This window comes from Chiloscyllium plagiosum, unplaced genomic scaffold (genome assembly GCF_037043375.1).
Source record: "Chiloscyllium plagiosum isolate Xiang-an unplaced genomic scaffold, Cpla_swu_hap1 HiC_scaffold_45, whole genome shotgun sequence".
NCBI lineage: Eukaryota > Metazoa > Chordata > Chondrichthyes > Orectolobiformes > Hemiscylliidae > Chiloscyllium > Chiloscyllium plagiosum.
Window position 1 is genome coordinate 8,434,568 of NW_028270183.1, and position 24,042 is coordinate 8,458,609.

At 41.6% G+C, this 24,042-nt stretch overlaps 1 protein-coding gene across 1 annotated transcript in view; it reads right to left on the reverse strand.

Moving 5' to 3' along the window:
* The window catches only part of LOC122552261 (complement C3-like), a 115,016-nt gene that overhangs the window by 71,634 nt on the left and 19,340 nt on the right, over positions 1–24,042 (reverse strand). The window contains exons 7-19 of the mRNA XM_043694948.2: positions 22,340–22,427; positions 22,154–22,256; positions 21,034–21,154; positions 19,450–19,565; positions 19,209–19,355; positions 16,445–16,657; positions 13,183–13,386; positions 11,410–11,574; positions 9,869–9,998; positions 8,421–8,492; positions 6,175–6,372; positions 5,265–5,373; positions 1,892–1,977 (exon numbers count right to left, since the gene is read on the reverse strand). Of these exons, the coding sequence (XP_043550883.2) occupies positions 1,892–1,977; positions 5,265–5,373; positions 6,175–6,372; positions 8,421–8,492; positions 9,869–9,998; positions 11,410–11,574; positions 13,183–13,386; positions 16,445–16,657; positions 19,209–19,355; positions 19,450–19,565; positions 21,034–21,154; positions 22,154–22,256; positions 22,340–22,427 (1,752 nt within the window). The remainder of the gene's footprint in view (positions 1–1,891; positions 1,978–5,264; positions 5,374–6,174; positions 6,373–8,420; positions 8,493–9,868; positions 9,999–11,409; positions 11,575–13,182; positions 13,387–16,444; positions 16,658–19,208; positions 19,356–19,449; positions 19,566–21,033; positions 21,155–22,153; positions 22,257–22,339; positions 22,428–24,042) is intronic.

Here is a 24,042-nt window from a genome sequence, read left to right on the forward strand (position 1 = left end):
ATCTCTCTAAAGCTGTGGTTAAACTACAAGTAGAGTACAGCGCCTAGATCTAGGGCCCTTCAAAGGGTACACTGGAGATTTAACAGAATGGTTCCAGCATGGGGGGACTACACTTGGAGCAACTGGAATGGTTTCCTGGAGAAATGACAATTCAGGTGTTATTTGATAAAGGTTTAAAAGATTATGACATGCCCATGTCTGTGCAGTTGTCCCTCAAACAGCAGATGTGGATAACACTATCAAGAATCTAAGAGTTAGGTCCTTTATCGTGGGAAAACTGATGCACTGTAGCTGGTTCCAGTTGACCTGGAAACCCTCCTGCTCTAAGCACCTCCCATGGATGGTACAGTGGCTCAGTGGTTAGCACTGCTGCCTCACAGTGCCAGGGACCCAGGTTCAATTCTGGCCTCGGGCGTCTGTCTGTGTGGAGTTTGCACATTCTCCCCGTGTCTGCGTGGTTTCCTCCCACAGACCAAGGATAGGCGAATTGGCTGTGCTAAATTGCTCATAGTGTTCAAGGATGTATAGGTTAGTGGGTGTTTCCGATAATCACTGATCTCCTCACTCTTCTAATATTCTCTCACGATCACAACCCATCTACAACATCATCCATAAGCCCTTCTTCAGGAATTTGATGAAGGGTTTATGCCTGCATCATTGATTCTTGGATGTTGCCTGTCCTGCTGTGCTTTTCTAGCAGCACACTCTCAAGTTTAAATTATGCCCCGGATACTAAAATCCAATCACGTTTGATTTTATTGTTTTGCCAAGATTGAACCAATCTTGATCTGATATTTGGGATATAAAAATGCAGGCAGTTTGAAAATTGCAGACAGAGCAACTGCCATCAACACAAATCCAGGATATTAGGAAACAGTCTCTATCAAACACTCTCTTTTCATATGAAACACGTTAGCAATAAAAGAAAGAAGACGACCCAGGGAGATCTACAGACAAAGAAGTAAGACACTGAGGATGACAGCGGCTGCATGCTTTTGAAATTAAGTTGATATAATTTTAATAGGTGTGTTATTGGAACAGCATCTTGTTATAGAGTTGGAGGCAGGTAATAAGCAGTTAAGTGAAATTGGGAGGGGGGTGCTTAGTGTTGTGAATAGTTGTTGTTTAATGTTCACTTTCAGCGTTAAAGAATAAATTGATATTATTTTCATTGAATCTTGGAATTTGCGAAGTCTCTGTCACTCTTATTCTAACAGATTATAATGTGTGGTGAGATTTTCTGCATATTTGGTTTAATTAACAGAAGGGTTCACCACTGTGTCAAAACATATCTTAGTACTTAATGAAGATCAATGTACCTTTATAAAAGGAGCGCAATAATTAACAATGCAGTAAAAATACATTTAACTTATAATACAAAATGTAATTATTGAAATTGAAAGCATAGTTTTCTTTTCTGTATTCTAAATCTGACAAGAGAAAAACTCCTGGAACATGTGGCTTTTAATTGGATACTGCACTTGGGATTGGGGTCTCTGCATGGATAATGACTCATCTTGAGATGCTGTAAATCACAACTCCCAAACACTTCATGAATATAATAGAGGGTCTAAAATGCAGCAGTGGTGATGACAAGGGTGGAATTGCTCAGTGGAGATTTGGTCCACTTTAATGCAAGGGCTATGAAAAAATCCCAATCAATGGAAGTGAGATTAAAATGCTGGAATCTGATCTGACATTTTTAAATTCCTCCTCCTCCACGAGCTAGCTGATGAAGGAGCAGCCCTCCAAAAGTTCGTATTTTCAAATAAGCCTGTTGGACTATAACCTGATGTTGTGTGATTTTTAACTTTGTCCATCTACATTAGCATGGATAGAGGTATGTAAGTTGAGGTCTATGATTCTACCCACTAAATCAAAAATGATTTACCTTTCTGTGGAGACACACTAACAGCTTGTATTTCCCAAGTAGTAATTGAGTCTTTAAGGTAACCAGATATATCCTTTGTCACAACTCTGATGAAGGAAAATAAAAACAATGAACACATGTTGACTCATATTATTAACACTTAGATAGCTTTCAGATCAAATCTATGTTTTGTTTCCAAAATCAACTTCTAGACAAATATCTTTTTCTTATTGTGATGATGCTGCTCCTTTAACAAGGTTATTCTGCCCTTGTTTTTTTTTCAGAGGGGTTGTAAAGGCAGAGGTTCTGATATGTCTGGCAATATCACCTTAAGTGTTTTTTTTCTTAATAAACACCCATACAATGAAAGGGGAGTGCCCAGTTCTTCCAGTTCAGGGTTAGTTTGGTTGGTCTTTAGCAAGATGTTTTGTTTGTGGCTGCTGGTCACATTTTAACTGGGATCCCAGAGAAGCTGCTGGACCCAAAGAAACACTTCCAGGCTGACTCTCTCTCTCTCTGACCCTGTGTTTGATTTTTACCTTTTTTCTAATCAAGGGGGTGTTTATGAGGATGTTGCAAGTATTTGGAACAGCATTGTTAAGTTGCACGAAAGTAGATTCGGTTTTCAGGTAAGTTGTTATTCTAAATTCAGTTCTCGTTTGTTCATGTATTATTCAGTAGTTTGTACACAAATTCTGTTTTTTTAAAACTGAGTGGTTGGACCAGCTGTACCATTCCTGGAATTTCCACTGACACCTGCTTTACAAAACTAGAAAGTTTAGGGTCTGGGCTACCTTCTTGAAATGTTTTGAGAGGGCCCGGCCTTTCCATAATGTTCTGTAAGCTGCTACTCTTTGTTTGACCCTTTGCCATGAAGGACAGAAACAGTGCTGGATGTTTAAGACCACGCGCATCATCTATGAGTAACCCAAAGCATTCCATGTGTGCTCTGCTGAAGGCTGTTGGTTACTGATGCTTCACCCTGAGCTATTTCTCTTTATCACAGGTGGTTTGCCATTGCTTTTTTACACTCAAGGGCAGAATGAGGAGGTCTGTCTGAAATGTACCTCAGCAGGAACAGGTACTGAATCTGCGCTGTTGGTGTAATTCTGATCCACACTTCAGACCAGAAATGGGCATTTGCTTGGTAGAATCATTTGATAAGTTGTGCCTACCACTTTCTGACTCAGAGGTCATACAGCTACCAACCGGACCACTACCCCTGAGATACTTATCAAATGATTCTACCAAGTAAATGCCCATTTCTGGTCTGAAGTGTGGATCAGAATAACACCTACAACGCATGTTCAGTACCTGTTCCTGCTGAGGTATACTTCAGACAGACCTCCTTGACTGTAAGAAAGCAATGCCAAACCACCTATGATAAAGAGAAATAGCTCCCTCTTTGGTACTTGGTCACAGAAATCAAGGCAGAATTTCCAATCAAGGGTACTGAAGGAGTGCTGCTATGTCAGAGATGTCATCTTTCGAGCGACACATTAAGCTAAGTTACCTGTCCTCTCAGCTGGATGCAAAAAAATCTCACAGCCACTATTTCTAAGAAGCTGGGGATTTCTTTGGTTGTCCTGGCCTATTGTAACTCCTCTGCAAACATTACAAAACAATATAATTAACATGTCACTTTCACATTCTGATGGGTGTCTAAGCTATATCGTGCTCTCACCCTAAACTGGAAAATCTCAGTGGCTTTGTTTCCAAGTTCTTCCCTTTCATCACCCGTACATGGTTCACCTCTACCTCTTCCCTCCCCTTCCCTGGTTTTCATCTCTCCGTTTCTGAGATTAGGATACCAGCCGATATATGTTACAAGCCAATCCATTCCCACAACTACCTCGACTATACCACTTCACATCCTGCTTTGTGCAATGTTAGCTTCTGCACCGAGGTCATATCTGCTTGGATAATGTAACCTTTAGCCAGTATTTGTCCTTTCTTTAAACTGTGGGGTTGATAGGGACTTCAACTGTGTTTATTCTATGTCAGTTATCTGTGCTGTCACCCCATCCCAGAGTTATGGTACGATAAGCAACAGATAATTCTCAGTTATTTCCAACATGGTGGGACCAGCAAACAGCCCTTTCACTGTCTCCCCTTTCAGTATCCCAAAGGGAGTTTTCCATTCATGACAACTCCTCTCTCACTCCCAACAACCTCTCCCTTTCCTGCAACACCTTTCCATGCAAGAACAGGAGATCCAACTCATGTCTTCATAACCTCCTGCTTTCTTTAAATTCAGCGCTGTGTAGTCGCTGCTCAGAATGAAGCCTTCGCTGTACTGGGGAGGCCAAACACAAACTGAGTGATTTCAACTTTCAATTTGCGAGCGTGGCCCTGTCAATTCAATGCTTCACTTTGCTCTGACTTTGACCTGCCTGACCTTGGCCAGCGATCGTGTTTCAGTGAAGCTTAACATGAACTCGAGGAACAAAACCTCAACCTTCACCTGGGAACTCTACAGAGAACCAGCGTTCAACAATTTTAGATCATAACCTCTGATGTTTTCTTTCTCTTTTTCATTTCCTATAATGACTTTGAATTTTGGACAGCAGTTATCCCTGCCATTTACAGCTCCTATGGAACACGCATTTTGCTTTTTCATTTGTTCCATTGCCATTCCCTCAACATACCTTCAGTCATTTAATCGCTCCTTCCTCCACCTTATCAAAGACCCCCTCACCTTTTGTTCATTTCTTCCCCTTTCGCACCATTAAACTCCATTACATTTCCAACTTATCCCAGTTCTGACAAAATGTCACAGTCCTGAAACGTCGCCTCTGAATCTCTCTCCGCAGATGCTACCTAACCTGTCGAGTATTTCCAGCACTTCACAGTGAATCTAGATGCAGTGTTCTGCATATTAACTGTCTGTGGGAGATTGCTATGGGCAAATTGACTGCTGTGTTTCCTAAATCACAGATGTCACCCTTCAAGTTACACTCTGCAAAACCCTGTGAGAAAAGGAAGTGCTTAATTGAGTGTAAAAGGTAAAATTGCCACCGTCCTACTGGACGTAGCGCTGTTCTTTCAGGTGATGGTTTAACCTAAAGGTCATGGTACGTCAGGCAAGAGGAGAGGTTGAGAAAGCAAACTTTGCAGCTTGGTGCCAGAACTGATGCCACCTGTTGGTGTTTCTTTGCATTGCAGATCAGCCATCCGAGCTAAAGGACCCCCTCCCCCCTTCACATTCAAAATTCATTGTCTGTAAAGATGCCTGGAACATTCATAGGTCAAGAAAGGTGTTGCTGAAAGTCTTTCTCTTCCACAAACCTTCAGACTGGGGGGAAAAAAAGTCCTACTGAGTACAGTTTCAGACATTGAAGCACTTCAGAAACATTGCAAAAACTTCTCACAGATACATAGCAATAATTAATACCCTTGTCTGTCATTTGTGGGCAGAGTCTTCAGTATCCAGAGCCAACTCTCTGGGAAGTCACTCCTAGACATTATATCCTCATAGGGAATATAGTAGTCATCATCGTCACCTAGAGAAAAGAGCAAATAGTAAATTGAGGATTTTGATGCAGAATTTCATTGTTGCTAAGTTAAAAGATATTGGTTTACATTTTTCATTCCAAACAGAAAAGTGATACAGGGCATAGGGGGAACACAGGAACATGGTATTGAGATAGAGGATTGACCATGAACATATTGAATGGTGGACCAGGCTCAAAATGGCTGAAAGGCCTACTCCCGGTCCTACAGTTGGTTCTGACATAGCGGGATAGCTCCATTCTTGTGCAATCTCGCATTGTTAGAAAATCGCGCAATAGCCGCGCCATTTAAACCAACAGGGCCAGAAACGCGTTATAGCCAATACAGCTGGGGAAAGTTCGCCTTCTATAAGTAATAGTCTAAGTTCTTCAATCACGTTAAAGACAATTTGTGTTGAAGGAACACACGTTATAGCAGAACTGATTGCATTTTCCAAATTGCCAGATTTGAAATTTAATGCAAAACGCTGAAAGTTCTTCTTCACCGTGAGTCCCGAATGGGCAGTACTGGCTTAGCCACATCACATTCAGTCCTATTGTAGTTGTTGAAGCCAAATATGAGGCAGGGGAACACGTCAGCGGCTTGATTATCTTCCCAAAGTGCAAACAAACAAAACCCCCACCCCGACGCCTGTCCTTTGCAAGAAAGGAAACAGTTTCTCTTCACCTCAAAACGTGCTCAAAGCTTCACATTTTCAAAGATGATTAAAATATTAATTTGGAATATTACACAAGAAGAAAAAAAAATTGTTTCGATTTTGGTTACTACTTCCAGAAATAGGTGGCGCTTACTTCTGGCTAAAGTCATTTGAGTTGACCTCTGCAGATTTTTAAATTGTTGGATGCTGTTGCAACAATCTAGGAAGGCAGCTCGACATTCTTCCCCATGCACTCTCCGTGCCCTGCTGTTACATGATAGCCCCATCGGGTTCGTTTTCATTCCACCTTTGCAACAGTTCTCTGTAAATTTATTTGCCTTGTACCGATTCACTAGAGTGGAAAGACACAATGATTCAATTAGAAAAGGGAAAGACGGTAAATCCTCAAAGTTGTAACTGAGAGCCTGAAAATCGCAACTTCAATTGAAATAATTAAGAGCTAAATCTTAAGCTCAGTCCGAATTGCACTGGTTTCCTGGACAATGTTTCACCAGGAAGCCTGGAACGTTCACTTGTCAAATGTTACCAAACTCGCCTCACGGACAACACCGGGAGAAAGTGAGGACTGCAGATGCTGGAGATCAGAGTCGAGAGCGTGGTGCTGGAAAAGCACAGCAGGTCAGGCAGCATCCGAGGAGCAGGAGAATTGACGTTTTGAGCATGAGCTGCTCTTCATCAGGAATGACACTCCTGATCCAGAATCCCATTCTTAATGAAGAGCTTATGCCCGAAACGTCAACCCTCCTGCTCCTCAGATGCTGCCTGACCGGCTGTGCTTTTCCAGCACCACGCTCTCGCTTCATTAACTACACCGCCCTGTGGTGTCTGTTGTTTCAGTTTCTGCCCTCTCTTACCATGCCCCAATCCCTTGAGGAAGGCTGGTTAGCTCAGTAGGCTGGATAGCTAGTTTGCAATGCAGGGTGATGCCAATTCACCCTGATCCTTTCCCTTCACCTGATGGTGTAGTGACCCTCAGATTGAGGCACCCACCACCATTACATTTCTCTCCAATGAGATAGAGTGTGCCAGTGCAACCATGGCAGTTTTACCTTCACCTACAATAACTCATCACCCGGTGGTTATCAGCAAAGACACCAGGGTCCCTCCCATCCATGCCATCTTTAGAAGCATGTTGTGCACCTGGATGGGCACTGGCATTCTGAAGCCATCCTACTCAGTCAAGGATGGAGTCTGAGCATGGCAAAGAAGCGATAGATCATCTGACAGGAACTTGCATGTTCTGATAGATAGGGAGCTACCAGAGGAGAAACCATACCACCAGACCCTGACAACCCAGTCTGAGGTCACCACCCAGGTCGGTGCCACTGTCTTGGTTTAGCTGAGCGGGCAGAAATGCAGAAAGAAGGTGGTGAGATTCTCAGCTAGGGCTAAGTGCCACACTCTTCCCTCTGCAGCCTCACATTGACTCTATCTCTGCTACTGCACCTGCTTCTCCCCTAGGCTTGTGAGCTGCCACTCTCACTATTGCATGCAGCACCTCTATTAGCCCCTACCCTGACAGTTATTGTGGGGATGTTCACCGAACTGGCATTCATTTCATCCCCAGTGTCGGTGACATCATGGAGTCTCCTGTGAAGCGCTGCTGTACTGTGTTGAGTGGAATTTATTTGGTTATCTTCCCACTGCATCCAGTTGCCGGTTTGGTTGCTCATTGCTGTGGTCGCTACATTGGGTCTAGATCAACGTGTTTGTTGTGGAGTCCGTGGATGAGTGCCATGCTTCTAGAAATTCTCTGGCTGTCCTCTGTTTGCCCTATTATTGTTGTGCAGTTCCATTTGAATTTGTGGTCCTTGTTGTCTGTGTGTATAGATACTCGGGAAGATTGGTCATGGTGTTTAGTTGATGTTCATTGTAAGCAGATCGCTAGTGGTCTGCCTGTTTGTCCTATATAGTGTTTCATGCAGTCCCTTCCCAGGCATATTTCTCATTTTGCTATCCTGCTGCACTGTCCCATCCTTTACAATTGCATTGCACCCTGCCCATGGGAAGACTAATCTGCCGACATCTCCACCAACACCTGGTGTCAGTATGGTACTGATATAGCACAACAAGATGTGCAGCCCCTTTGACTTGGGACTCCTGACCAGCAAGCCAAGCTGCCTGCATTTGTGACTGTGCTAATAAGGTGGTCCAAGCCAGTTATCAAACGTCAATCAACTCTAATCCCGTTTTCTAACATGTGACTCATGGAAAGAGAAAATATGAAGTGTCCAAAACAGTGTCCACAACATGCACTGCTAACTCATTGAAACCAAATTTTAGTTGGGCTAATATTATAGGTTAAAAATCCCCCACCAGAATGACCCTTACATAGACGATTAATCGCAAAGCATTCTCGAATCAATCAAAGACACATACAGTTAGCCATTTTAACATCCATAAGTCTCGTTGCACGACGTCTGCGTTTCATTGGCTGTTTGCATTTGAGCTCTGTAATAAAGTTTGGAGACAGATGTTAAAGCATGAGTTACAGTCCAGCAGTTTCAAACCAAGTTGATGCACAGTATGCATTTTACCAACACAATTGCCTTCACCTTATTCACTTCATGCCTTCATCATACATGGGAGACTGGTCAGCAAGGTTAGATTTCATGGAATACAGGGAGAACTAGCCATTTGGATACAGAACTGGCTTGAAGGTAGAAGACAGAGGGTGGTGGTGGTGGAGGGTTGTTTTTCAGGCTGGAGGCCTGTGGCCAGTGGAGTGCCACAAGGATCAATGCTGGGCCCTCTACTTTTTGTCATTTACATAAATGATTTGGATGTGAGCATAAGAGGTACAGTTAGTAAGTTTGCAGATGACACCAAAATTGGAGATGTAGTGGACAGCGAAGAAGGTTACCTCAGATTACAACAGGATCTTAACCTGATGGGCCAATGGGCTGAGAATTGGCAGATGGAGATTAATTCAGATAAATGCGAGGTGCTGCATTTTGGGAAAGCAAATCTTAGCAGGACTTATACACTTAATGGTAAGGTCCTAGGGAGTGTTGCTGAACAAAGAGACCTTGGAGTGCAGGTTCATAGCTCCTTGAAAGTGGAGTCGCAGGTAGATAGGATAGTGAAGAAGGCATTTGATATGCTTTCTTTTAATGGTCAGAGTATTGAGTAGAGGGGTTGGGAGGTCATGTTGCGGCTGTACAGGACATTGGTTAGGCCACTGTTGGAATATGGCGTGCAATTCTGGTCTCCTTCCTATCGGAAATATGTTGTGAAACTTGAAAGGGTTCAGAAAGGATTTACAAGAGTGTTGCCCGGGTTTGAAGATTTGAGCCATAGGGAGAGGCTGAACAGGCTGGGGCTGTTTTCCCTGGAGGGTCGGAGGTTGAAGGGTAACCTTATAGAGGTTTATAAAATCATGAGGTGCATTGATAGGATAAATAGACAAAGTCTTTTCCCTGGGGTTGGGGAGTCCAGATCTATGACTCTGTACAGATTATCTAAGGGAGTTAACAGGAGAGTTATTGAGGAGCAAAAACTGCAGATGCAGAAAAACCGCATAAGACAGGAAAGGAGGCAGTAAGTGGCTCAAGCTTGGATCATAAAAGGTGATAGCAATAGTTTTTGGCATGTTAAGTGTCAGGGATATCAATTTTGGGGGGTGAGTTTAAGTTGGAATAAGTGCAATTTAGATGCTTATCAACAATCTGAACTAGACCTCAGCACAGATCCAGCGCTGTGCATTAAACTAGTATCTCATTCATTCTCAAATACAAGTTATCACTGCAAATAGAATTTCAACCTCTCCAGAATCCTCTTTACAAGTTGCAGAAGTTAATTCAATGAGTGCTTCTAGAAACCAGTACCTGTCCTTGTAGGTGTCTTGAGGTCACTGCTTGTTATAATTGTCAGTCCCGCATCTGTGAAAACGCCAAGAACATCACTGCCACTTCCAGGCGTGCATCCAATGTCATTCTTCTCGACAACGTCCCAGATCTGTATGAAATACACACAAAGCTGCTACATGAATCAAAGAAGGATTGACAACGTGACGCTGTTACTGCCTCGCTTTCTCTCTGGCTAGAGTTTCAGTGGTGCAGCGAAAATGTTCCCAAAATGAGCAAAGAACACAACAGATATTGGAAATCTGAAAAAAGCTGGAAACACTGTGTCAGCATTGAGCACAGTGTCTGAATGGATTAACAGATGTACCACCTCAAAGCAGTTCAATAACCTTAACGATATATTTCAGGCAGATGGAGACAACTTAGCGAATTAAGATCACTGTTCCCTTTTCTTTCAACATTTTGCCAAGTGTGATTGTTAGTACAAAGCCCAGTGTGGAGCCCTCAGATACTATCCTAATACCTGTACTGAAATATTGCAAAGCAGAGGAACAGGTTTCTGAGTGTGACTTAAGAAAGTGTCTCATTGGCAGTGAGCTCCAGTACACAGAAGGAAGGTCCATAATCCTTTACTCAGTCATGTTCCTCTGCTGGTTTTTAATGAACGGGCTTCAGAAAACTGCTTCATTTAAGCTGTGCACATTCTTAAGGGCGGGTGGGTGTGATTTTTATTTTTATTCTCTTGTGGGACATAGGCATTGCTGGTTGCACCAATATTTATTGCCTGTCCCTAGTGGTGAGCTGCCTTCTTGAACTGTTGCAGTCTGTGTGCTACAGATTAAACCATAATCCACTTAATTATGGAGGAAGTTTCAGGATTTTGAACAGGAATGGCAATATATTTTCAAGTCAGGATGGCGAGTGGCTTGGAGGGAACTTGCAGGTGGTCTTGCTGCTATGTATCTGCTGCCTTTGTCCTTCTAGATAAAAGTGGTTGTGGTCTTGGAAGGTGCTGTCGAAAGATATTTGGCAAATTTTTGCAGTGCTTCCTGTAGATAGTACACACTGCTGCTACTGAGCGTTGGTGGTGGAGGGACTGGAGTAAATTAAAGAACTTGCATTCTCTTTTGATGCTCAAAATGATTTATTAAAGAGTGCACCTTATTGAAGGATGCATCTGCAACATAGTCACCACTTTCATCAGCTCTATTGAAAATCAAAATGAATTGCTTTAAATATTGGCTTCTTCCTTCACCCCTTTTCATCCAACTGTTGGTCTGACCAGAAACTTCATTTCCAGTCTATTTTCACCTAAAACCCGACATCCCAAAGTACTGTCTGCTTTTGATTTCCTTTCTGCAACTCCCTCTACATCCCTTCAGCTCTTCTAAGCATCTGTGTCCATCTCTTGACAACTTCTGACCATTTTGCTTTCAAATAAACAAAATAACTTTAAAACAGTTGGCCAAGAAACATCACACAAGTTAAGTGTTCGCCCCTTATTAATCACTAACAGCACTTCCTTAACTTAAAAGCTTAGAAAAATGTCAGGAATTACTTGCCTTCCTCTGCGTTATCTTATTTTTCTTATTCAACACAAACACGGCTTTATCCACAGCAACTAGACCAACTGTTGCCCCAGAGTCGCCTGTGATTTTCAGTTGAAACTGTTTTCCAGGTTTGTAAATCTTGTTTTCATCGTGTTGGTTTGCAGCAGACACTACCAACTGTGAAGAAATGTATGTCAGTCTGAAATCGTCACAAAAACGCGATAACTTTTGATTGGTGCAACTCATCACTGCTGAAATTAGCGAATCAGAATACTAAAGTTATAGAATTAAAGAATGAAACAGCAGAGAAAGAGATCAGTCAGCTTTATTCATTTGTAAGAATTATCCAATTCATCCAATTCCTCTTGTTATTACTCCCTAGCCCTGTAAACTTTCCCCTTCAAGTATTCACAAATTCTCTCTTTGAATTTGAGACTTGCACCATCAGAGGCTTTGCCTTTAAGAGATTTTACTTGGAAGAGTTTTTTTAAAACTTTTTTATAGCAACTCTACCAACTACTAAACAGTTGGCTAAAATGCAACTCGCATATGTAGGAATAAGGACTCCAGGTGTTCAAAAGTCTGAGGGGTTTTGAGTACAGGTTTTGTGTCAGCAAGAGGGACAGCAACTGCAGGACACAGATTTAATATAAATTGCAATTAGTTATGAGGAATATTCGAAGCAGTTCAGTCCATTTGGCCCCTCAAGCCAGTTCTCCCATTTAACACCACTACAGCTAAACTGACTATGGCTTCCATTTCTAATCTCTGTTTCCATTCCAATAATCTTTGACTGTCTGATGGATCAAAAACCTAACTGAGCCTTGAATATAATCAATGAGCCAAACTCCACTGCTATTAGTGGAAAAGAAGTTCCAGAATTAAGAAACAATCATAATTGCCTGTGGAACAATGCATCATGAAAACAGCTTAAGTGATGCAAACAGTTTTGTTACGTTTATTTATCCCTTAACTCCACTTGTTTCTCTCTCTGACTTTGTGTAAACTAGGCTGAAAACAAAGGTTATAGGGTTTAAGTCAATTAAATTGTTATGTTGTTTCATTTTGCTCTGTTAAAGTTACAACAATTGTTAATAAATGATTAAATCTTTTCTTTAAGATACAAGTCCTGGATCAGGATAAGTCACAGAGTCGGGAATTGGTCATTTTAAAGTCTGTTTAAATATCATTTTTGAGGGCCTTTGAAGGTTTTAATCGTATTGCAAATACAGAGGTAGGAAGGTCGATTTGATTTGATTGAGAGTGTGGTGCTGGAAATGCACAGCAGGTCAGACAGCATCCGAGGAGCAGGAGAACTGACGTTTCGGGCATTAGCTGCCTGACCTGCTGTGCTTTTCCAGTGCCACATTCTTGACTCTGATCTCCAGCATCTGCCATCCTCACTTTCTCCTAGTTGATTTGATCTGGTCATCTGTCTCATGTTGTAACATACTGCAGAGTAACCTTTTATGTGGCACCATATCAAATGCTTTTTGGAAATCCAAATACACTACTCCTGGACTGTCTCCTTTAGCCAGCTCACTTGAAAACTCCTCAGAGAACTTTAATGACATCATAGTAACTCTACCTGATATTATCATGATTGTCAAAATGTCCTGCTACTATTGCTGTAGTAACCCATTTCATTTTAACACTGAAAGATGATGTGCTAACTAGTGCAGTTTTGTGCTTTCATTCTCCCTTATCTCTCAGCACTGGGGCTGGGTGTGAAAACATTGCAGATTCCTAACCAAAACAAATCAAATAGAAAACAGGAATGCTTACTGTTCCCATGCATGTGTCTTTCACATCAATCCAGACAGAATCAGCAACCATTTCTATATTTGCTCCCTTTGTCACGTAGTAATAGACCAGTAGTCTGAAGGATGGTATTAAGTCAGAGGTGATTGGAATGAGCATGTTCACCACAATTTGGCCAATCTCCCTTGACTGTCGTCCAACGGTCACAATCTTTCCTTTGTTTATCAACTGATTAAAAGGAAGTGAAAATAAGTAGGTTAAAATACAATCGATCATTTTGAAACAAACTAAAACAGAGAATTATGGAGAAACCTCAGCAGATCATGCAACATCTGTGGAGAGAGGAACAGAAATAACATTTCACATCTGATGGGTCACTGGATTTGAAATGTTCCTGATGAAGAGCTTATGCCCGAAACGTCGATTCTCCTGCTCCTCGGATGCTGCCTGACCTGCTGTGCTTTTCCAGCACCACACTCTCGACTCTGATCTCCAGCACCTGCAGTTCTCACTTTCGCCCACTGGATTAACCCTGTTTCACTCTCCACAGACCCTGCTAGACGTGCTGAGTTTCTCCATAATTCTCCATTTTGGTTTGCAGATCTCCACAGTTCTCTGTTTTATTTGAGACAATTTTGAAAACCTCACCACATGAAGTAATTGAGAAAGTAAAACAGCTTAATATAAGCTATAAACACATTTTTGAACAATTGAATTCTTACAATTCCAAACGCATATTAATAAATAGCTATGCCTGTCTTAGCATAGTGGAAACAGGTCAAATTTTGAACTGCCCGAAGGCTTTGTGCACTTTGAGAAGCACAGCAGAAATTATTTAGCGGGTTGAATGTGTTATACTATTGCTCTCAGAATGCCATAACCTGCTGTTGATCCCCGGCTAACATGTATTTTCCCATAAAAGATCGTGCCTTAATCCTCCAACCAGCCACCAAGGATATCAAACCCTTCCTTGTAACTGTCGTAGGCTGAGCCAGAAATGAAAGCAAACTGATGGAAATGTTCAGGATGTCAGGCAGCGATTGTGGAGAGATACAACATTAAGATATCCTCGAGACAGGAAGGCTATGAGAGGAGATCTGATTGAGGCTTTTAAAATCAGGAATGGGGAGGCAACGGCCGAGTGGTATTATTGCTCGACTATTAACCCAGAATAATGTTCTGCAGACCTGGATTTGAATCCTGCCATGGCAGATGGTGGAATTTGAATTCAATAAAAATAAATCTGGAATTAAGAGTCTAATGATGACCATGAAGCAATTATCAGAAAAGCCCATCTGGTTCACTAATGCCCTTTAGGGAAGGTAAATCTTCCATCCTTACCTGATCTGGCCTACATGTGACTCCAGAGCCACAGCAATGTGGTTGACTCCCAACTGCCCTCTGAAATGGCCTAGCAAGCCACTCCGTTGTATCAATTGCTGGAAAGTCACAGCAAATGGACTGCAGTGATTCAAGAAGGCAGCTCACCATCACCTTCTCAAGGGCAAATAGGGATGGCCAGCCAGCGACGCCCAAGTCCCACAAATGAATTTTTTTTTTAAAATGAGTGGATGGGATAGAACAGATAGTGTGAAGCTGGTTCTACTTGCAAAAGAAGCAAGAGTGAAAGGGTTTTGAGTGGTTTGAAGTAAATAAAGCAAGGGTGAAGTAGGAAAAAGAACTTTTTCACACAGTGAGTAGTTAGGAAATGCAACGGTCTGATGGAAATATGGTGGAGGCAGGATCAACTGAGGCATTTCAGAGGGCATTATTGGGATTGCAAAGGTGCGTAAGGATATGAGGGAAAATGCAGGAGATGGTTACTGAGTGCCGATCAGGCCCAATGAGCTGAATAGCCTCCTTCCACATTGTAACAATTCTGTGATTTGAGGCTGATCTTAATGAAGAGCCAACAGCTTGAAACATTAACTTGGTTTCTCTCCACAGACGCTGCCCAGTCTGCTGAATGTTTCCCAATGTGTTCTCTTTATTTCAGATTTTCACCATTTCCAACATTGTGTTTTTGTATCAGACTTAACCAGACAAAGCAACTTTGACTGCTATTGGTTCAATTCCCGCCTCAGGCGACTGACTGTGTGGTGTTTGCACATTCTCCCCGTTCTGCGTGGGTTTCCTCCGGGTGCTCCGGTTTCCTCCCACAGTCCAAAAAAAATGTGCAGGTTAGGTGAATTGGCCATGCTAAATTGCCCGTTGTGTTAGGTGAAGTGACACATGTAGGGGAATGAGTCTGGGTGGGTTGCGCTTCGAGCGGGTCGGTGTGGACTTGTTGGGCCGAAGGGCCTGTTTCCACACTGTAAGTAATCTAATCTAATCTAATCTATACCCTGAGATAATCTTCCAAGCAATATTCTTTCTCAAAAAGATCCCTACTTCCTATGTTGTAATATAGAGAGGAGACGGTATTGGAATTTAAATACCATTTATCAAGCACCCAGGACATCCTAAACTAATGAATTAATGCAGAGTCTTTGTATTGTAATCACTGTTGTAATGCAGAAGGAATATTATTACTGATTTGCAGACATGAAGACCATAGCCATGACAGTGAATATCTGAACAGATAATGTTCTTTTGCAATGTTAAGTGAGATATAAATGTTATCCATATCACTTCTGATTTCTTCTAACTATAGGATGATGCACCTTCCATCCCACAGGATGATGAACAGACAAGGCCTGGGATGAACACCATCCCAAATCTATGTCATGAATTTCAGTTCCTTCACTCCTCTCATGCAGAATAAGGATTCAGCCCTTGTTCCAGCATCCAATTCTGACTCATTAGATGGCGCCAGAGTGTGGTGACACTGTACAACACAACATTTTTGACTGTATTTTATGACAAAATACACATTACAATAAATAAATAAAATTAAACAAATCAGTTCATTCAAGGCTGATGGATTTCCACCTCTTGTCCTATAGTTACATAACCTTTAATCCCTTTAATTCCACAAGAAAGCTTGCTTGTGGAAACTACAGTAGTAACTGGAAACCATAAGAATCTCACAAATTGGAGGAACTTGCATAGTGTGTGCAAGTGCAAACTCTTAACTGCCCTCTGGGGCAATTAGGGATGGGCAATAAATGCTGGACTAGCCAGTGATGCCCACATCCTCTGAATGAATTTTAAAAATATATAATCCATGAGTTAAAATGATACACAACCCAATGGACAGAATGGCCTCAGTGATATCTCCTCCCTCCACAAGTGATTGCTTTTTAAACCGAGGACCCTCTAACCGCCGGTGAAACAGAAAACATACCATATAGGTAAAGTACTTTATCTGGTTCTGGATTCCTGCATTGTCATTTCGGAGACTGAGATGAACGACCAAATTACTTCCAGGACTTAGTTCTGCTGGCTGAATGCCAATGTGCAGGTAGTTCATCGAGCCAGCCTGCGTCTGATATGGCTGTGCCACCATACTTGCAGAGGCCTGCCGTGCTTTAGGAGTGTTGGGAACATTAGTTTCAACCTGTAAATAAGGAAATGAACAATCCGGAAGCAACACTGCTGTCAATTAGTCACGTGCAAATGGCAAACATTTACTAAAGTGAGATTAATCTTCCATATCAGGAATAAAATCAGCAGGAAGAAGGTTGGTACACCAACTGAGATATATGTTCCTCCAATGCTGGCCTGACAATCATCCCAGTTTTAATCACACCACTACTACTGGGCATGTCTTAGGTCGAAAGGAGGGACTGGATTCCCTCCCTCTGGAATTCCTTCCTTCCCTGAAACAAGGGAAGTTCTGTGTTCAGGAAATTAATCTGGAGCCCAAATGCATATGGAACATTAGTTTTTAAAGGTCAATAAAACAGAAAGTAGATCTGACATTCTGTCATCTTCAATTGAAATCACATTGCAATTGTTCATTGAATTGTTCACCGTCATAAAGTAAAGAATATTCTCTTTGTTGGCAAAAAAGGTCAAGGGAGAATTTAATAGATGCATTTTAAATTATGAAGGGTTGTGATCGAGTAAGAAATGAAAGATTGCTTCCATTTGTGGGTCTAGAGGACGTAAATTTAAAATAGTTGTAAAGAAACGAAATGAGACTGTTCGCTATCTTGTGAATGAGTGCAATACGAAATGAATTCCCTGAAAGTAGATGGTGGAAGTAGATTCAATATGTGACACTACTATGACTTTGAGGACTGTATTTTCTCCTGGTTCGTTTATGAAGAAAGGTCAAGGCAGAGGAGTTAAGCAGTCCACTCGGAGCCAATAAACAAAACAATTTGAGAGGCTTTGGGTTTCTTTTTAAATGGTTGGAATGTGTTGTTGCTGTGCCACCATAATCTTACCAGACCATAGGGGTTGCTCACTCATTCGAGAGAAGTAACTGGTTGTGATTTAACCTGAGGGCCACCAGACCTCAGGCAAGGCAAGAGGTTGAGAAAGAGAGTCATTTGTGGTAAACTCAAACCGGTAAGGGGGATTGAACCCACCCTGTTGGCATCATACTACTCTGTAAACAATCCAGCCAGCTGAGCTAAACAGATTCCCAACTGGAATATAGAAGCAGCCTGAATGGATGGGGGTCAAGCACCCAGGGTTTTTAGCTTTGGTTTTCAGTAACAGTTGCTCCTGGGGTCTTGGAGTTGGATATGGAAGTTGTTTTTCATCTGTGTTACCACTAAAAACTGGGGTTCTCTGCCTGCTGCTAGAATCGCATGTGAGACAATCTCTTTTACTGAATTTGCCTTTGCCAAGGGTGTGTTTATGGGAGCCATCAGGGTTTGTGACATAAAGCTCAGATAAAGAAGAAATGGACAAAACAATCTTTATCCTACTTCTCATATAACAAAGATGTTGTACCAAACATGATGCCATGAAAATAATCCCAGCCTATCCAGCCTTTCTCTATAACCCAAACCTTCCATACCCGGCAACATCCTGGTAAATCTGTTCTGAACCCTCTCCAATTTAATAACATCCTTCCTATAACTGAGCAACCAGAACTGGACACCAATATATAGTTCCTGGGCTTTTCCTTGCCACCTGTCATGAATACTGGCACTATGCTAGCCAACCTCCAATCTTCTGGCATCTCACTTGTGGCTATCAATGATACAAATACCTCAGCAAAGGGCTCAGCAATTTATTCCCTCTCTTCCCACAGAGTTCTAGGATACACCGGATCAAATGTTAGGGATTTATCCACCTTCCTAAGACATCCGACATTTCCTCCTTTGAAAAATGGACATTTTTCAAGATGTTGCTATTTATTTCCCCACATTCTCTATCTTCTAAATCCCCCTCCACAGTGAACGCTGATGCAAAATATTCATAGAGTCATAGAGATGTACAGCATGGAAACAGACCCTTCGGTCCAACCCGTCCATGCCGACCAGATATCCCAACCCAATCTAGTCCCACCTGCCAGCACCCGGCCCATATCCCTCCAAACCCTTCCTATACATATACCCACCCAAATGCCCTTTAAATGCTGCAAATGTACCAGCCTCCACCACTTCCTCTGGCAGCTCATTCCATACACGAATCACTTCAGATTCTCCTCAATCCTATTTGCCAAGGCTGTCTCATGTCCCCTTTTCAATCTCCTGTTCTCCCTCTTAAGTGTACTCCACATAATTGGCTTATTGGCAAAAGACAGAGAGTAGTTAAATAACCTATTATTCTGTTCTGTTTTCCAATAGAGTTAAGTCATTCCAATTCTTCCTTTTGTTGCATTTAACTGCAATGTGTGAATAAAGTGTGCTTTGCTTCAAGACTGTAGTTTGACCGATCCGGAACACAACGCATGGCAATTACTTTTAAAATAAGAAAAAATTAGGATCTAGGCTATTTTTTTTTTAAAATATACTTTGAGGGGGTTTGGTCTGATCCTTGACAAATAGTAATATTCAGAAAGGACATTGGATATATATGTGAAAGGATGTGACATGTAGGGTTAGGAAAAAGATGCAGAAAGGTTGTACCAAATTAGGTGGCTGTTTGAGCGAGCAAGGCCTCCTTTGTGCCTCATTGGTCTATAGCTCTCTATTTAGTGTACTCACTTTTACTTGTATATTTTGTGGCTGTCCAACTGTATTTAATGTCAACCTGGCAATACCATCATGTTGGGTTTTTGAGTGACTTTGTCCTCCATTGACCATCACAGGGATTCCATTGGCTGGTGAACCATCAGGGTTTGTTACGTAGACCTCAGATAAAGAAGAAAGATAAAATTTCTCATGGGACAACGATACGTACGTAAGGTGTAGAAAGAAAGGATGAGGTGAATGGAGAGGTTTGTACCATTAAATCAAATGGCATTCCAGGCTTGTAATACTTGGAAGTCTTGGTAAATAATATGGTGTATGGGGAGGTGACTATTTTTATTCCTGATTTTTCTGCTTCAACCATGTCACTGCCTAAATCATAAGGCAAAAAGAAATATGATTAAATGTACAGTGTTTTGGCAAATACCAGAAGTGAAACATTTCTGCTAAAGGCTTATTAAATGAAACACTGTCACTGCCTCTGATGCGCTGTTTTCACAGAAAATAAACAGAGAACACAATTAACCAAACCCAGATTAACGATTCATTGGATTTTCACTAATTGGTTTCACAGTGAATTCACTACATTTTTAAATGATAAATCTTTTAACTTTCACTGAGGGACAGTTGCACAACAACGATGCACAAACATCGATTCGCCTGCTCCTCGGATGCTGCCTGACCTGCTGTGCTTTTCCAGCACCACTCTAATCTTGACTCTAATCTCCAGCATCTGCAGTACCCACTTTCGCCTAAGTAACCTAGGGGCGCAAACAAATGCTTCAAAGGCCCAATTTCAAATCCCATCATCGAGGGGAATTTAAGTTTGATTAGTTAATGAATCTGGAATAAAAATACTCATTACAAAGAATATAAAATAAACAGTCTCTTTAAGATTGACCACGATATGATCAGAGTGTTGGAGAGATCTTGTGGCACGATGGTAGTGTCCTACCTCAGAGACAGGTTATCCAGGTTCAAATCCCACCCACTTCAGACATAACATCTTTGACCAGGTTGATTAAAAAAATTTACTTTTTTAGAAGTCAGATGGTTATGAAAAACTCTGCAAGTTTATTTAGTTCTTTCAGGGAAAATAATTTATCACCCTTAGCTGGGCTGGTCAACCTATGACACCAGATACACAACAGTGTTCAGCCTCTGGACTGAAGTAACTGGTTTGTATCAAAACTGATCTATGTCAGTTAAACATTACTGACATACTTTCTTGGATGAGGCAGTATTGTAAATGACAATGTTCTGGGGACTTGGGTTGAAATCCTACCATAACAGATGGTGGAATTTGGATTCAGTGAATAAATATGGAATAAAAATGATAGCCGAAGGGAGAACATACGGCCTCTATCAATTGTTGTAAAACACCTGCTGGTTCACTACTTTCTGAAGTACCATCGTTAGCTAGCTTGGTCTAAATATGATTCCAGACCCACAGGCAGCATCCGAGGAACAGTAGAATCGGGCATAAGCCCTTCATCAGGAATGAGACTTGTGGGTCAGGGGCTGAGAGATGGACAGCCATGGCTTTTTCAAGCAATGAGTCTATTCAAGAAAGAGATCAATAGATTTTTGGATCTAAAGTCATGTAGGGATAGGATAGGGTGGAATCGAGGCGAAAGGTCAATAAAGCTGTTATGGAATGGCCTATTCCAGCTGGCGCTTGTGCTGCTGTCACAAAATTAACACTGTTCTGGCACATTTATAGAGATTCACTATTTGTAAATATAAATACTAAAGGCAGAAATCAATCCTTGTTTTCACATCTTTATCACACGTACAAGATTGCCCTTTAACCATATTATGCACAATGAAATATACATACCTGTATGTGTTATGACACTGGCAGTAATATAGATTGAGCATCCTACAAGTTCGTAAATGTCAGGAAAGCTGGTTTTGAAAACTTCACTTGTCAAAGAAGCATCCCCTCGTCCATCTATAATCTGAAATTAAATACTTTAGATCAGGCCAGAGTCCTACAATAACTGCAGGACCCTATCAAATAAATTATTCAATAATTTTCTAACGTTCTGCTGTGTATCCTCTGTGAGTTTTGTGAAGGTTTGTAGCTCAGGTTGAGGTTCTTGGATGTAGGTTTGCTCGCTGAGCTGGAAGGTTCATTTTCAGACGTTTCATCACCATACTGGGTAACATCAAGAGTGAGCCTCCTAATGAAGCCATACTAGGTGACATCATCATGATGGCGATGAAACATCTGAAAACGAACCTTCCAGCTCAGCAAGCAAACCTACGCCCAGTGTGTCCTCTGTATCTGTAATGAAGTCCAGTCCACATTGGGCACTGGATATTTAGAATCTGAAAGCACTGGACAGTGTGATTGATTTTCTATCCCTGATTTTAAATCCTACATCACTTCAAGGGCCAAGAACATTAAATAACTTTGTTTTGTTGATAGCTGTCGGTTTTGTACGACAATATAAGTATTTTTCAATGTGAAAATGTTTCCTCATCAAGAGAACAGTTATTTTCCTACTTGGTTAATTCTTCAAACTCTTAAGCTTTTCCACTTATCATTGTGATGCGAATCCAAACGAACATGCCAATACAAAAGCAGACCTTCCTCAGGTCATCGCACCTGAAACATTAACAATGATTTTTCTCCGCACATGCTACCAGACTTGCTGAGCTTTTCCAGCAACTTTTGTTTTCAATTTACATCATCCACGTTCTTTCAGTATTTATCAGATGAACATGCCTTATTTGTCAATGTGATGCCAATCCAGATGAATATGCTGGCAGTTGGGTAAATCCCACATTTAGAACATAGAAAAATACAGCGTAGAACATAGAAAAATACAGCGCAGAACAGGCCCTTTGGCCCTCAATGTTGCGCCGACTTGTGAACTATTCTCAGCTTGTTCCCTTACACTATCCCAAAACCATCCAGTAATATTCCAGTAATCTTTTGCTTTTGTACTTACGCCTACTGATTGAAGTGATGATGGAATGCCTATCCTTTCACCATCCTTCATTATTCCAAACATAACAAATGCACGACCCTCAACAGGCTTTCCATAAGTGAATCTAAAAATGAGAAAATAGAACTGTTAAAATGGTCATTGGAGCAAGCTTGCAGGAAAGCTGGTCTCTGAAGGGAGAATACTAACCTTGCAGTGATTGAAACATCCAGTCTATTATCATCAACATAGAAAAAATGCTTTTCTCCTTCAAGGGTAACTTCAAAACTCGGTAACACTATCAAAACAAGCCAAGTCAAAACAGCATTTAAAATATTACAATTACTGACTGATTCCCGTGTTGTTTTACATTCAAACATAGACACACACTGAGGTATCACAGTCAAATGAATCACAAGACAATGACTTTTATGGTGCTCTTTGAGAAACAAATCCTAGAGTGAAAACCAAAAAATAGTTTCATGAACTTTTTCAACTCGTTCTAATGCATGAAATCACAGGTTGGTCACATGAAACAGAATGATAGAGTGGAATTGAGGAAGCTGTATCCATCACCTCACAGCGCAGCTCCTTTATAAATATTGAATCAAGCAAACGTCGCGTGAAGAGTTTAACCTCCCTTACCAACAGAAATAGATTTTTTTTGAGAATAGACTCCCTACAGTGTGTGAACAGGTCCTGCAGCCCAACCCGATCCCTCCGAAGAGTAACCCACCCAGACCAGCTCCCCATTGCTCTACACTTACCCCCACTAATGCACCTAACCTACACATCCCTGAACACTATGGGCAATTTAGTCTGGCCAACTCACAGAACCTAAACATCTTTGGATTGTTGGGGAAACCAGAGCACCTGAGGGAAACCCACGCAGACACGGGGAGAATGTGCAAACTCCACACAGACAGTCACAGTCAAATGAATCACAAGACAACGACTTTTATGGTGCTCTGGGGGTGGAATCAATCCCTGGTTCCTGCCACTGTGAGGCAACAGTGCTAACCACTGAGCCACTGTGCCACAAGGGATACATTAATCAATGGAAATCTTCAGGGATTAAAGTTCCAAATTTGATGTTACACACTTGGCACAATAATATCATGGGACTAGAATGGGAATAAACTAAATCTTTTGGTTTTCATTTAGACGAACATTTTTTGTAATATAACTGTGCCATCTTGAGCTGAGTAGGTTATCTGTCAGTGTCAACAAGCTTGCTATTGACCTGGCATGATGGTGATGTTAATGAAGGCAAGGATGGCCCTTGGAGGGCACTGGTCACGTCTGTTGTGGAAGACTTGCCAAGTGGTATTCAGTCATGAATATTGTTAGATAATATAATAATTCTTCCAGGGTGTAAAATCCTTGCTGGATTCTACGTCACAGACAAGTGATGGCCGAGGTTGGGTTGGTCAATGGATGCAACTGATAGTGGGGGAATGGGCGGTGTAAGTTGTGCTATTGCACTGGTTTTTGTGACCAGATATTAAGATCACTGAAAGTTTTGGGATCTATTATGAAAATGCCACTGAGTCCTTCCCTATGAGAAACAGCAAGGCATGGCTCTCAGCAAGTCCTGCACCCACCTTGTCCATTCCAAGGATTGGTTTCTAACCTATCAGATGGCTTTTGAAGAAAGGATCCAAATGTTGCAGCATCTCTCACAGGATTGCTCGTCATGGTTTCCACACTCAAGCATCCTGTATGCTGCAGGATGTGGACCTTCATTTGGTGTCGATTAAAGGCCTCAATGATCAATGCACCATCCAGAGACCTGCCTGCTGCAGACTTAATCAGGGCAAATTGTCAGGGCGCCCATTCAACCAACCACTACCAGCTATGAGCGTATCAAGTAACATAGAACCCCTAGAGCATAGGTATAGGCCATTCGAGTA